Source organism: Chinchilla lanigera, unplaced genomic scaffold, assembly GCF_000276665.1.
Source record: "Chinchilla lanigera isolate Chin_1 unplaced genomic scaffold, ChiLan1.0 scaffold00097, whole genome shotgun sequence".
Taxonomy (NCBI): Eukaryota; Metazoa; Chordata; class Mammalia; order Rodentia; family Chinchillidae; genus Chinchilla; species Chinchilla lanigera.
Genome location: NW_004955498.1, coordinates 3,178,445 through 3,194,724, shown reverse-complemented (window position 1 = coordinate 3,194,724; position 16,280 = coordinate 3,178,445). Strand labels below are relative to the sequence as shown.

General features: G+C 41.7%; 1 protein-coding gene across 2 annotated transcripts in view; it reads right to left on the bottom strand.

Moving 5' to 3' along the window:
* Window positions 1-5,322: 5,322 nt before the first annotated feature.
* Window positions 5,323-16,280, bottom strand: part of LOC102023167 (melanoma-associated antigen 10-like) — a 28,500-nt gene continuing 17,542 nt past the window's right edge. For both annotated transcript variants that reach the window (XM_005406403.1, XM_005406402.1), the window contains exons 2-3: window positions 6,933-7,058; window positions 5,323-6,765 (exon numbers count right to left, since the gene is read on the bottom strand). In XM_005406403.1, the coding sequence (XP_005406460.1) occupies window positions 6,005-6,765; window positions 6,933-6,942 (771 nt within the window). In that variant the 5' untranslated portion in view covers window positions 6,943-7,058 and the 3' untranslated portion in view covers window positions 5,323-6,004. The remainder of the gene's footprint in view (window positions 6,766-6,932; window positions 7,059-16,280) is intronic.

Here is a 16,280-nt window from a genome sequence, read left to right as displayed (position 1 = left end):
AAATCTTTTACGGGAATTTGTACCTCTTGCCCCACAGGTTTAAAATCTGAACGTCTCCACCTGTACTGTCCTGTAAGTTTCACCTATTTGTGGTTTGAAGTATATAACACTGAGTTAAAGTTGTAGCTCTTCAGTAACACTAGTCACATATCAGTGCTTCATGGCCACACGAAGCGGCTGGGTGCCATATTGAACAAGGCTGGCAAAATATACTTATTTTTCAAGCCAGATTACTTTCATCCAGAGAAACAGTGAAAGCCCCATTTGTTCGTTAGCTCCAACTTGTGCAATTGTTTTTCAGTGCTGGTGAAAGATCGATCGTACCCTGGAATCTGAACCTGCCAGACCAGGGCAGCAGGACCTCACTACCCTCTCCGTCGCTCACCTTCAGGCCATGTGGTCCTTGCGGATTGGGACAACAGGCGCAGACAGGAGTCACAGTCTTGTAGCGTGTGAATGACCATGTTCGTCAGAAGAGGACAGGGATGCGCTTCCATAGTAGAATTAAGGGATCTCCCCGTGATCCCCTTGCATGTATATCAGTAATCCTTTCTCTGCTTACTGTGGTAAGTGGGCAAGGTCACACTTCATAGCCTGGAAAGGGCTCAGAACCTTGAGCAAGGAGGTCTGTGTTACAACACCAAGTGTGCTCCTGTAACGTGCATGCAAAATGGAAATTCAAAAGTTTGAGATTTTTTTTCAGAGATAAACAACTGATCCAGACTTCTTCCTGCTGAGTACATATGCAGCACCTCCCCCCTTCCACAGGCCAAAAGAAGTGACAGAATATGCACATGTCACCAGCTCCAAGAGCCTGGAGTCTGGTATCCTTCCCTCAGGAAAGGGGAGAACAAGCTGAAGACTGCTACAAATGACAAAGACAGCGTGGAGTTCTACATTGTCTTCCTGTGCACTCTCTCCCCTCTGCTCCTAACAATAAAAAGCCCTTGCCCACCTGTGCAAGGTGAGCTGTTGATCCCAGGAAAATGAGCCATTGCACCTCCTCTGAGCTAGTTTTGAGTCAATATTTATTTTCTTGTTCCCGAAATGTATGGCCTCCTCTGACCTGGTCATCTGAAAACAAATGAATCTAAGCTTATGACTTCAAGTGGCCTGCACTACTACCACGCACAAAAGAGGTACTGGCTGGGATCAAAGGCACCCTGGAATGGCAGGAGATTAGACTTCTGGTTTAGGAGCCAATGGCAATAAATGCCACAATACTGATACACTATCATTGCTCCTGAGAACTGCTTTAAGAGAAGAATAACCAGATTCCTTGAGGAGTGATTCTCAAAGGACGGGAACTTTGCTGCTATAGAATGAGCAGTTTGAATTTCCTCTAAGAAGTGTCTATTCAAATCAAGGCTCATGTCTGAGATGATTGGCTGTGAGTGGCTTGCTTTCAGTGCAGCTTTTAAACATGCTTCTTGTTTAATACATCTCATGTGGAATGAGAAACTTGCGCATTGAAAATTTCTCTTGAGAGCATAAATTGGTTACTTTGCAATCACAGAGAAAGAACTCACTCACATAATTCTTGCCAGGGATCTTCAGGCAGAGTTAGAGTTATTTGTCTGTAACAATCAGCACCTAGTCCTGGCCTGGCCTGAGCGGGTGGTAGTAGGGGCATAGAGAGCATAATGCTCCAAAGTGGGCAGACTGAGGCCAGGTCCAGGCGAGGGCGGGACAATGGGGCACAGCAGCAGGCGGAGGAACCCTCCAGTCAGCAGAGGCATTTGGGTGATTTGGGCCACACCTGCCGTTCACACTGGGGAGGATATCACAGCTGTTATGGCATTCACAGGTGTGCTCAGAAAACGGAAGGGAGTGGGAGGCACGAAGGAAACTCTGCAGTCAGCTCCTGTGAGGCAAGACGGCTGCTGCTTACGGCCTTCAAGGTACAGAACCAGCTCGCTCCTGTCAGAGGGAGGAAACATGCATAGCTGACCCTCCTAGGTGTGGAAATAAGGATGTCTGGGTGCTGTGAGGTCATGGCATGAATATTATTCCAGGACTCATGCAGTACCTCCTACATATGTGGCTGTAATGAATAAGAGATGGATTTGCTAGTATGCCTGAGGAAAAGGATAATCTAGTGAACATTTTTAATGACAATTGGACTGTAATGCTCCCATGTCTTATAAAAGAGGTAAAGACAAGCTGTTGGTTAGTGAGGATTTGTAGTTTCATCATAAGTGGTTCATTGTAGGTGCATGACTAAAAAAAAACACAGATATCTTACGATATTATTCTCTACCTTTTTGGGAAGAGTTTGAGAAAGTGAAATGAGCCTGGGTGTTTTCCACCCTTTTCAAGTGCTCACCTACTCTGTGAGAAATGCTTTGGATGCAGAATAATTCTCACTTTGTATCATTCTAAAAATATTAGCAGGAGGGGATCTTGCTCTTCACTCACTAGCCCTTGCCTGTTCTTCTCTGCACAGTAACCTCCAGTCTTAACAGGCTGAGAATTTTCTCCTGTCTTTTGATTCATGGCCAGTCTGATAATGTGTGAACTATTCCTACAGACAAATGGTGGTCACTGTCTCAATATCAGGTCTAGTGCCATCAGGCATACTGAGAAGCAGGACTTGCCAATGGAGAGAGGCACACGTGCGAGACTAGAAAAGGAATATTTTATTAATTATTTAGTTACTTAATTAACTAAATTATTTATTTATTTTTGCGATCAACACAAAGAACTTCCCACCTGTTCAGTGGCCATCAGGATTTAGAGGAGTTCACCTGCAGCAGATAAATTTCTTTTTCTTGCTGTGCTGTGCATTGTCCTGCCTCCAATAGCTTATCAGGAATCATTGGGTTTTGAACACTTGTATAAGCTCAACCACATACCTAAGTGGTACATGAAACTTCTCTAGTAACTCATTGCATTAAAATCCAAAAAAAAAATGTCATGATAGTTTCGAAAAGCATAGTAATGTACCTGGGAAGACAAGTAGTATATTACATTCATGGCAACATTATTCTCACCCACTTGGGAAAGTTGGAGAGTGTGATATTTTGCTTCTCAGTCACATAATCAATGGCTGAAACATCTTAGCTGAAAGTTACTTTCTATGTCAAAAGGACTGGTGCTCTCAGAAGTTTTCCACGGGGAGCAAAGTGACAGACAAGTCTTCGTACATGACGTGGGTCAGGGCAGGTGATTCTGGGTAGTTCCCTTAGGAGAAAGCTACTTCCATCACCTGCTCATTTTTAGAGTCTTAATGCCTTGCATGTGTCAGGACCTTGGAATCAGGGTCTTTCTATATGCAGGAGATACATTTCATTACCATGAGAATAGAAGTAGATTCAAAATCAGAGATGGGATCACCTTAGCAGCAAGGAGAACAGAGTGGGCACTACACGACTTCATACTAGGAATCTAGGGCTGGTCTTCCCATTTACCACACAGACATCCTAAGAAGATCCAGAGCCCAGTAGGCCTCATGTTCTTCATCTATAAAATGGGCTTGACACACTTATCTGGTTGTAGGGCTTGTGGGATGCAAACAGTGTATTAGAACATCTAGGACAATGTCTGACATACTGTGTTGAATACTTGCTGATACACTGGTCCTGCAATTGATTTTTTTTTTTTTTTTGTGGTACCGGGGATTGAACTCAGGACCTTGCGCTTACCAGGTAGGTGCTTGTGCCACTGAGCTATATCCCCAGCATTCCCCTGGTGTTGCTTAACCATGGAGGCCATCAAGCCCTTCCTATCAAATTTGTGTGGTTTTCCCAGGTAAGCTTCAGGTTAATAGGAAAATGAAAACAATAAATTCCCCTAATGCGTTATCTACTAGAGGATATGTTACTTGATTTGATGTTGGGGAGAAATTCTTTGCTGGGAACAACTAATTCGTGGCTTTAGGATCTTGGGTGAAGAATCATATGTCCTTCCTTCCCAGCTTTTCTACCACTGACAACACTATTTTCAGTCCAATCACCTTCACCCAAACTCTAGTTTTAGAACTCATAAGGCCTCTATGACAAAGAAAACTAAAACCCGGCCACTCCAGTGACAAGGTAAGTGTGTGGAGTGGCTGAGCTGGAGGTCAATTACATATTGGGGGATAGAGCAAGGTCAGCCCTCAGAACACAGAGCTGGAGAGCCTAGTCGTGTAAACAAGCTGTTGGGACTAGAGCAAGGCCAGTCCAGCAGGTGTCTGGCCTTGGTGTTCTTCCTTGTTAACTACAACACAGGTAGTTTTAAAAATGCTGCATTTTAAGTGTTCTCAGCAAAACATGGTGACCTTGCACTTTCAGGCTAATGACATGTTTCTCATGATTTTATCATGTATAAATAAAGAGGCAACCTATTGATTGGATTGTCCCTGCCTCTCAATCAGAGAAGTCAGGTCCCACCTGGGCCAAGCTTTCCTTTTACTGTGTGTCTAGTTTTTTCTTAATCTCCCTTAGGCCCTTTCTCAGGACCCTGCTGGCTGCTGAGGTTTTGGCAGGCCAGCTCAGCACAGATGCAGTTCCGTGGATCTTGAAGACAAATTACACATTGTAACATTAAGAGCATAAACATTGTTCACAAGGAAAAGGGTGAAAACCGATCCAGATTAAGTTCTGCTACAAGACAGGGGGAAGGCTCCATGAGAAGGCTCTGTGGAAGGACAAGCCCTTGCTCAGGCAGTGATGAGCCTCCTAGAAGAGGCTCACCACGCTGACCAGATTGAAAGAGCCACCTTGTAAGATGGTTCAGGCGAAGTGGACTCACATGGAGAAGCTGTCCCCCAGAAAGCAGTCAAGTGGGCACTGCCAGACCCTGGGAAGGGGACACTCCCAGCCCAGAGCAGAGCCTCTGCCAAGAGATTTCAGAGCCTCATTTCACCTGCAACTCACACTTGTCTCTCAGGAATTCTTGGAAGATGCTGGAGACAAGACTTCTGTCTGGGCCCTGCATAGAACAACTCTTCTCATAGCTGTCCCAATTGAATATTCCCCTCACTTCACCCACCATCAAAAAGCATTGCTCAGAGCAGTCTTCCATTTTCTCAGCCTTTTACCTCAGGCCTGGGACACCTGACCTGAGTGTGTGCACTGCCACTTTGCATTTGCATTCAAATCTACTTCCTCATAAGCAAATGCAGTTACACTTAGGAACAAACTGCCAGGGCTCAGTACTCATCCAGAGCTTCTCTCTGATAGATTCCCCCCGACTCAGGGAGCATTTTCATTCTCCTTAGGTCCTGGCTCCACCATCTCACTGGGTAGGTTTGATCCTGCTGAGTCTGATGTACTCATATCTCCACCACAGACATAAGGCCTTCCAAAGACCACACGTGCATAAAGATTTAGGGTCAATGTGCCCGTGAGAAGAAAGGATTCTTTATTGATGGTACATTTCTCTCAGATAATTAAATAAACTGAGCATACTCAGTTATTCAGATATTTTAATAGTAAAGGACAACATTTAAGAGGAAATAAGAGACCAAGGATTTTTATCCCAATATCTATTCCTGTACTCCATTTAACTTGATGTAAACTTCTTTCACATTTCCATGCAAAGTCTTACCAAAATCTATGGAATGTTCTTGAAAATAAGATGAAAACTTTCCAAGTTGGATTGACAAAATAGCAGACTCTTACATTTGGAAAGAAGAGCAAAATTCCTGTGTGATCAATACCACACAAAATCACATTGACATTAGATATCACAATCAATCTTCAAAATCACAAATTAAAAATATACATGTGATCACTACCATCACTCAAATAACATTTACAAGTGATGTCAAAATTGCAGAAAAGGAGCAGCAGTTCAAATATCATAAGGAATATATGTGTCTATTTTGAAGTCATCCATATGGTACAGACATAGAGATGATGTACATGGGACTTTATTTCTCACCTGGCTCTCGAGTACTTAGAAAAATGTGATATCCAGAAACACGAACTGAAGAATGGGACTCATTTCACATGGTGTGGGAACTAAGACAGCCATGTGATGAGGAGCACTCCCTGTGTCTGCCTGGCACCTTGCCCCTTCACTGGCCCATAGCACAGGAATGGGCAGCCTCTTGCTCCTCTCTCAAAGCCTCGGCATAGAGATGTGTGTAGGACCCGGGATCGCGCCTGTTCACCTTGGCCAAATGCTCTAGGACTTTCATCTTGCTGGTTTCAGCATGGGTCCTTGGACCCCACAGGAACTCGTACTGAGCAGGATCACTATGGGGCACCTGCCTATACTCCAGGTACTGCAGCTGTACCAAATCCTTTTTGATGAATTCCCAGGGCTCCCCAATAACAAAGCACTTCCTTTCAGGTAACATTTCCCTTCTTCTCAGGAATTCCCCTAAATCCACCTCGCTGATATGGTTTCCCTTCCAGAAGATGATGATAAGGATGACTACCAGGAGGTTGATTTTGGAAATGCTCTGCAAATCATCACCCAGCATCCCATTATAAGTGAGGCCTAAGATGGGCAAAAGGACATATTTTTTGCTATGGGAATCCACTTTCTGCACATCAATGCCAAAGGCCAGACACATGCACTCACAGATTGCCTTGAATAATGGGATGAAGTCCCTGCGGTGACGGGGTTCTACATTATGTTGTATTTCCCTCTTGGTGATAGGCTTCTTGTTTTGAAACTTGTGGAGCAGGATAGGCACCAGTTTAGTTAGCTTCTTATCTTGGTACAGAGGGCACAGCAACTGAAGGACAAGTAGGTCTGGGGAGGTCCATAGATCCTCCTCCTGAGGGATGCAGTGCTCACTGGATCGGTTGCTCTGACTGGAGGCCATGGCTGTGGGGGAGAGAGGACACACCCTGAGGATTCTGGGGTGAACGTGGTGTCCTCGCCCAGCACACTTCACTTGATGCAGCAGGGATTTGGGTACTGGAGGAGGGGGAGCCAGAGGAAGCGGTGGGCCCTTTTTCCTTTCTGACAGCCTTCAACACCTGCACACTTACCAGTCCTCATGACTTTCTTTGGACAAGGTGGCTTCCCCTATGCATTCTGAGCTGTGTCTTCTGGCCAGGAAAATGTGCTGTGTACCCTTAGGGACAGCAAGCACTTGGTGATAAGGATTCAGATACCTGGAGGAGAGAGGGACAGTGTGAGTGTTCTCACCCAACAAGAGTATACTTGTGAGCTCCCAGAAAGATCCATTATTGGTCTTCTCTTTGCGTGGTGTTCCCAGAGTCCTGTCCTAGAAGGCAGTGTCTCCAAGAACTGTGTCAGGAAGTGAAACTCCTCCTCATGCTGCAGCTTAACCTCAGCGAAGTCTTTTGGACAGACAACAGTGATTGGGAAGCCTGGGCAAAAGGACTCCTCTCTGTCCTTTTTGGGTTGCGCCATAGATGCATACTAAGTGCATGCACCTTACCTTGACTCCTGGGCCTCCTCTGCTTTGTGATCTGTGGACACTTCCTCAGACCAAGACTTTCTGCTCCTGTTTCTTGGAATTCTTATGAGGGACATGGGGGACAGCTCAGGCTGCAGACCTCAGCAGAGCCCCTGTCTTCCAACCCTCATGGGAGGGGTAGGCTGGGCCCTGTGTGGTTCTTGCTCTTCTGGGGGAATGGTCCCCTTTGTGCTCATTCAAGTTCCTCAACTATTGTGAGCAGGACCTGAACCACAGCCCTTTACTGGCCCGAGGCAAACTCCTAGGAAAAAAAGTGTCTCCTTGCTTGATAGGGTACAAACAGCAGTAAAGGAGAAACTCACATGGACAGAGTTCCTTGAGGCAACAGCTGGAGGTGCGAAAAATAATTGCAGTCCACGTGGCCTAGGAGCAGGAACCTGATCCTTTCTTATTTGAATAAATGGTTAAGTCTGAGGTTCTCCCTTGGATGATCCAGGGCTTCCTTAATGAAATTTAAACCCTATGTGTGGAGACACTTAAAGAAAAAGTGAGGGGAAGCCAGTGTCCCTGTGTTTCCTGGGTCTGACAACAGATGACAAAGGGATAGGTGAGGCTAGCGTATGGTGTGTTCAGGAGAGTGGGTGACCTCTACCTCACCTAGCCCCTTGATTATCTCTGGCATCCTACTTCTGCTGCCTGAATTTCAGCCCATTTGTACCAAGGCCTTGAGCTCTCTGAGACCAATGATTCAGAACATTTGTGAAAATTTTCCTCATGCCCCTGACATCTCTAGGGTTCTCAAAGAAGTCAGAAGGCGTCCATTCTGTCACCCCTTCATGAGGACTTCATTGCTGACAGCAGGATCTGTGCCCATCTCCCTGTGATTCAGGACCCCTGTTATGGTTTAATCTAGATTTCACCCTGAAGGCCCATGGGGTCATAGGCAGAACGTTTAGAAGCTGAATTCCTGTAGGGGCTCACAGCTGACCTGCTCTCAGGAGGTGGGCCCTTTTAGGATGAGCAGGCTCACTGTGTGTGATAGTGCAGGCTGTATCTTCCATCCTGGAGGCCCTCTTCACCATCTGCTTCCTGTAAGACTTGGGATATATAGCTTTCCTCCCACCATTTCCTTCTCTTCTGCTGTTCTACCTGGGATCTGGCTGACAATGGACTGAAAGCTCTATAAATTATGAGCCCCAGTCAACTTTTCCTCCACTGAGTTGCAGATGTCAGGTATGTTGTCTCAGCAGTGAGGTCACAAGTGAGGTGACCCCTCTGTGCTCCTGTTGTTTCTCCATCTTCCTCTTGGCCATACCTGCTCCTATCTCTGTGATGACTCTCCACCTTCCTGCCTGAGCCCGAAGTGAGCATGCCACTTAGGGCCTCTGAAGGTTGACCCAGAGGACGAGCACACGCCTCTGGGTGTGTTTTTTCTGGATAGCAGGCACCTCAAATCTTAAGGTAAAAGCCCAAACGTGGTTCCTCCATTTACCAATCATTTGTTGCTACCTCTGTGGAATTGCAGTTGCCCTTTGGAGCAGTGTCTTCACTTCTTGCTCAATAAATCCACATTGCAGAATTGAAAGGAATACTATGCAGACCCCTCACCAGTAACTCCAAGCTGATAATAGGGGAAGACAGGATCTTACGTGTCACTTTGTTTATAGGTGTGGGTTACCTAATGAACCTTCAGTGCTGTCAAAGAGCAGAGTGGTTAACAATAGCAATTAAGCCTTTGCACGATTTAGAATTCAGAATATGGAAAATCTTAAGTTGGTAAAAACAAGCAACAGAAAAACATAAAGACAAGTAGATTCCTAGGAATCCATAAGGAAATGACAGCAAAAGTAGAAACACACAAGTAAAAAAAATAATACAAATACCACAGTGCTTTCCAGAAAAGAAAACAAAACAATTCTCTGTGGCTTCTGTCTCATGGGAAAAGGAAAATCTGAAGAAATCTGAAGAACTAAACTGAAACCGAGGGGCTGGGGATTTAGCTCAGCGGCAAAAAGCGCCTGCCTGGCAAGCGCAAGGTCGTGAGTTCGGTTCCTGGTACCGGAGAAAAACCAAAACCAAAACCAAAATAAATAAATAAATAAATAAATAAATAAATAAACTGAAACCGAGGTCCTCAGGAAGTCCCAGGAAGGAAAGGTGGTTCCGTGGACTAGCAGGTGCCGTGATCTACAGGGCAGTGTGGAGTTCTGCTCTCACAGAGTCCTTCCAAGGGAAGCAGTGGGTTAGCGTCCACTGTGTAGGTGCCAGCCATATCCTTGGAGAGTGCATGTGTTTGGGTTCCATTCTGCAGAAGGGTGGAGTGTTTGAACCAGGGACTCAGAACAGCCATGGGAAGACTTCAGGGTTCTCAGTGTTACCCTACCACAGTGACTGGGTGAGAGGCAGTCTCAGGAAACCGTCCTGGACAGAGGAGGAGCAGGAAAGAGACACCATGAAGGGTCTGAGCTGAGATAAGGAGAGCACAGAGCCCACCCTCTTTGACCGGAGGCCAGGGCCAGACTGAGTTGCTTTGGATGTGAAAGTTTTGGCTTGGTTATTGGAGTCCTTCTCCTTTCCCTGTACCCAGCACGGATCTGGTACCTGGCTGCCCTCCTTATCTACCACTGTGAGCAGAGACACCTCTCGATTTGAACACAGCTATAGCCTGTGAAAGAAGATGGGTGTCTGAGAAAATGGAGAATTTCTAGATGCAAAAAGTGCAGATTGTGAAATGTTCACTTAAAGTCACAAAGAAATTTCTTCTTATCTATTTCTCACATCTTATTTCCCCCCTCCTTTTCCTTTTAATTTTCCTGTATTTTTATTCTTTATATAATTTCTTTTCTCCTTTTTTTCTGTTATCTTCAATTTTCCACCAGTACTTTCTGTTACTTTTATCTAATTCTATAAGCATTCTTCTAGTTCATAGTAGGATAATTGTTCCAATTCCCTGTCTTCCTTCTCATATCATAAAATTTGAATTTTTATATTTTTCTTCATGCATTCTCCCTTTCCCAGATCCTTATATCTTTAATAGTATAAACACTAGGATTTGTTAATATTTACAGTTAGGTAACACTTCAAAATCACTGTTGAATTTTTGTACAATAAGAGGAAATGTAATACTTTTAAATAATACGTATTAGGTGTATGTCAATATATGGTTTTTTATGTTTATATTATTATTGTGGATTTCTGCCTTATTTGGCTAAGCATGGTACATTATTGCTTCCATTTGTATTTTAATATTTAATTTGTATTGCAAGATACTATTGCAGTTGTTTTGCTTGACATTGCCAGGGTCACATAATTGTTACCATCAATGGGTTTTCACTCTATGACAATTCCCAAATTACCTTTGTGACATTAACAGGGCCAGGATACAGTGCTAGAGAACTTGCTGTTGAACCAATTGCAGTGTATCCTCCCCTTCCAAATTATGAGAGGGGGCAGATATTAGGCCACAGAAAAACAACCGTTGTTAGGTATACCCGCACTACATCTTCGAAGCAAACTAAACAAACAGGTCTCTAGCAACAAATCTTTCAACTCTGAGTGCCTCAAAATTCAACACATACATACTCCTCTGACCACAAATACAAAATGTGAGAAGACAGGGCCCCAAAATAGCTTCCAAAATTTCAAACTCCTCCGAATACCATCCAGAGCACTACAAAGGAGAGAACAGCTTAAGTCACATACCTGAATTACTTGGAATGGTAACACAGGAGTTCAGAAGAAAGAACACAGTTTATCTCAGCAGAATCATAGAAGATATAAATATAGAGATAATGAAGTAATTACACAGGATAATCAAGGAGTTAACAAGTACATTAATTAAAACTAACTGAGCTAGATTAAATGATACAAAATGCAAAAGGACAATTTAAAAAGAATTACTGTCCATGAAAACTTTCAATGAGAAATCCTGGAGACTAAATATTGTATTGAAAGTGTGGGCAGTAGAAGTGATCACCAACAAATAAAAATTCTGAATAATCCAATACTGGAGAATGAAGTTGAAGAATATCAAATAAGAAAATCCCAGGTACTGCAGGATGTACTCTTGAATTCTACAAGAACTTCAGAGAAGATCTAAGGAAAATACCCCTTAAAATCATCAACAAAATTGAAAGAGAAACAGTATTCCCAAAATCATTCTTGCTAGTAGGTCCCAAAGTAGAAAAAGACCAATTTAGAAAGGTGAACAACAGATCAATCTCTTTAGTCAACATAAATACTGAAATCCTCAAGAAGATAATGGCAAATAGAATGCACCAAATCAGCAAGCTCAAGTAGGATTCACTCAACTAAAAAAATGTAATATGCTGCATATAAAGAACTAAGGATAAAAATGAACGAATTTCAACCTTTGATAAATATTACAATCCATTAATGAAAAAAAATTTTATAAAATATAGATAGAAGAAAATAAAATCTCTCTGTTAAAACCATTTGTGAAATACGGTAAGAATTTTTTTTTTTTTTTTTGGTTTTTTTGGTTTTTGTCCGATACCGGGAACCGAACGCATGACCTTGTGCTTGCCAGGCAGGCGCTTTGCCACTGAGCTAAATCCCCAGCTCCTGGTAAGAAATTTCTATTAAATGGGGAGAGGAAAAAGAAAAAGATGTCAGCTCTCACCACTGCTGTTCAAAGTAATTCTAAACACTTTTGTCAGAGTAATCAGGCAAGAGAAAAAAATTAAAGGTATATATATAACAAAGGAAGAATTGAATTACCAGTGTTTGTAGATAAGAAGATCCTGTACCTTGAAGATGACCCAAACACCACCAAAGTTCTCCTAGAGTTAATAACCAAATTCAGTAGCATAGCAGGTTACAAAGTCAACACATAAATATCACTAACATTCCTGTACACCAGGAATAAACTCACTGGGACAGAAATGAAGGAAACAATACCTTTCACAATAACAGCAATAAAAAATGCAATACTTCAGAATTAACATGACCAAGGAAATGAAAGACCTCTACAACAAAAATTACAGCACTGTGAAAAAGGAGGCCGAAGAGGATATGAATAACTGGTAAGATATCACTTGTGCCTGAAAAGGCACAACCAACATAGTTAAAAATGATGATAATTCCAAACTGTTACACAGATGTTACACAATCCCAATGTAAATATGAATAGCATTCTTCCAGATCTAGGAAAAACAATCCTAAAATTCACACAAGATCAAAAGTGACCTAAAATAGCAAAATCTATCCTGAGCAAAAATAGTGTGCCTGGAGGAATAACAGCCCCAGACCTCAAGATAAATCACAAAGCTACAGTGATGAAAACAGCATGGTACTGGTGAAAATCAGACTTCTGGATCGATAAAACAGAACAGAGGGAACAGAAACAATACCAAGCAAACTCAGCTATGATATCCTTCACAAGGGGTCAAGTACTACCCTTGGAGGAAAGACAGCCACTTTAACAAACGGAGCTGGGGAAACTTGCTCTCCACAGGAGAAAGATTGACCCTGGACCAATATCTCACCATGCACTATATTAAAATCAAAGCTTTAAAATGGAAACATTCTGCTGGAAACAAAATACATAATACTCTGGAAGACGTAGTCATAGGGATGGTCTTAATGAAAAGAATCCCAGGTGCACACTAAATAATATCAAGAATCAACAAATGAGATTGTGTCAAATTTAAAGACATCTGCACAGCAAAGGAAGCAATCTGTTGTTTGTATAGACAACCTTAAGAATGGGAAAATAATGGGCAGATGCTTCTCAGACTACAGATAAATATCTAGAACATATAAATATGCCCAAAAATTAGTGCCCACAGATTCAAATATCCACTCAAGAAATGGGCTTCTGAAATGAATGACTCTCAGATGAAGAGGTACAAATAGCCAAAACCCACATGGAAACATGGTGAGCACTGCTGGCCATTCAAATAATCTAAATTAATGAACAATAGGATTTCATGCCACTGCAAAAAGAACAGCTATGGCTATCTGACAAGAGCAAATGCTGGTGAGCACGGTGGGGGGCTATAGAGAGCAACCCTGTTCACTCCTTGTGGGAGTGTTAACTGGGACAAATGCTGTGGAAATCAGTATGCAGATTAGTGAGAAAACTATCACTAGAAATTGCCTTCAACTCAGATATTCTTCTTCCAAACGTCTTCCTGAGAGAATTAACAATATCAAAATGCAGTGATGTATTCATACCCATGTTTATAATAGCACAATTATTAATAGCTAAATCCTTGATGGAGCTTATATGTCCATCTGCAGATGAATGCATAAAGAAAATGTGGTATTTAAGTACAAGGGAATACAATTTTCATATAAAAACATAATCCTAATTCATTTGTTAAAAAAATGGATGTACCCCAAAACATAATGTTAAGTAAATAAAATCTGATACCAAGCTTAAGTATCATGCTTTTCTTATACAAGAAATAAAAAATACAAACAAAGAGTGAAAGGAAAGATAAATATTAGTAAATATTGGATTGATTTTAGCATGTGGGCGGAAGTCAAGAGATGGAAAGAATGATAAAAGAGAGTTGGGACATAACATAAAAGGGGGAAACTCAGGAACTGTGATGCCTCCTGCCTTGCCTTTGTTGCCAGGACTGCTTTTGCCGTTTTCAGTCTCTTTTGGCTCCAGATGAATTTTAGGAATATTCTGTCTAGGTCTTTGAGGTATACCAGTGGTACCTTCATTGGAATTGCATTGAATCTGTGTAACAATTTTGGGAGTATGGCCATTTTCACAATGTTGGTTTTCCTATCCACAAGAAAGGAATAACTTTCCATTTTTTTAAATTCTCTTCAATCACTTTTATCAGAATACTGTAATTTTCACTGTATAGATCTTTTACTTCTTCTGTTAGATTGATTCCTAAGAATGTAAGTTTTTTGAATGCTATTGGAAAGGTATGATTTCCCTTATTTCTCTCTCAGTTAGTTTATTGTTTTTGTATAGGAATACTGTTGATTTTTGAGTGTAGACATTGTATCCAGCTATGCTACTGAATTTGTTGATTAATTCTAGGAGTTTTTTGTGGAGTTTTGGGGCTCTTCCATGTATAGTACTTTTATTTTGTGTTTTTTTTTTTTTTTTTTTACTTGTTAGTATCTTCAATTGTTTGATCCAGCTTACATTCTTATGTCTAGTGGACTGAGCAACTGCGTTGCAGATAACACTATGTAATACAGCAACCACTGCAAATTTCTATCATTTTGTTTTTAGGTCATGTATCAGTTTTGTTGATTTTGTGCTGTTTTGATGTAGTCTTCATTATTGCTTTTTCAGTTTTTTAATTTTTTAAGTGAAAAAGTAGGAAACTCTGTACTTTTCCTGTGGACCAAGTCCCTATGAGAAATGTGGTCACTATGTACTCCAAACACTTTACAAGTAGAAATTCAGTATGATGAATTTGACCAACATGTATGTCTAAGTTGTACTGATACATTTAATAATAAAAAAGGAAGGTGTCAAGGAGAGAGAAATAGAGTAAAAAGGAATGAACATGGGTGATGCACTTGTAGCAACTTCCCAAGATGAGTGCATTCATTATGTACTACAAACATGCACCAATATCAACAACCTTTACTTCTCACCCAAGTTCCTCTACTAATTCCAGGCCAATCAGGACCTAAACCCTTTGCCAACAGAACATGTCTCCTCCTGTAACCTGGTTAAGATCCTCACAGCAAGGGTCACCTCCCTGAGACCAGGGAGACAATAGCCCTATCTCTTTAATGCATATAGATGCAAAAACTCTCAATAAACTACCAGCAAATAGAATGCACTAAATCATCCAGAAGATCATATATAGTGACCAAGTAGAACTCATTCCACTGATATAGGTATGGTGAACCATACAATACAGTGGTTCAAACAAAAATATAATGCAATGCCTGCAGAGAAGCCAGGACAAAAGTACATGGTCTTCTGAATAGAGATAAAACAAACATTTGACAAAAGCTAATATTCATTCATGATGAGTATCCTGAAGAAAATAGTTATAGAAGGTCCTCTTCTGTTCCATAAAAATCATGTGTGACAAGGCAATGACCAAATAGTATTAAAGGGGAGAAGTGGAAAGCTTTCCCTCTAAAATCAGCAACAAGAAATGGATGCCCAGTGTCACTACTCCTAGTCAGAACAATCAGGCAAGAGAAGGAAATTGAAGACACATTTATAGGAAAGAAAGGATTAAATTATCATTATTAGGAGATGATATGATTGTCTATAGAGAATACCCTGAAATCTCCACTAAAAGATTAGTAGGATTAATAACCAAATTCAGTAGCATAGGAGGCTACAAAATCAGCACACAGAAATGAAAAGACTTTCTGGAGAAAGCAGTGAGGTAGAAATTGCTTTCTGCAGTAACATCAAGAAAAATGAAATGCAGAGAAATCAATCTAACCAAGGAAGTGAAAGAGCTCTACTGTGGAAAACTGCACTACTCTGAAAAAGGAGACTGAAAACAATATCGAGAAATGAATAATTCTTACAGGCCTGCTCCTGTGGGGTCCAGGACCAACCACACAGATGTGTCTGGATTGTTCACAAACAGTCTTTCTGGGCTGGCATTTCCTCACCATCCTCAGGCCCTCACCTGGAGTGGAAACAGGTTCTCTCTACTTTTCTCACATGAAGGACAGACATCAGAACGAGGCCCTCCCCTCTCTCTGACCTTAAGGGTTGAAGTCGGCAGATGTCACACATGTACCTTAACAGGAGAAAAATAAAAGGAAAACTAAAGAAAAAAATAAACATAGAATTTGTAAATAAGGAGGGGAAGATGGGCTAAAGTGAGTCGATGGCAATGAGAAAAAAAAAAAAGAGAAAGCAAGATACAGCACATACAAGTCCAAATTCCCTATGATAAATGTGATCATTATGTACATCTGAACTGCACCAATACAAAGGAACTGTTTCAGGGGCCCTCTCTTCTCCCTTAGA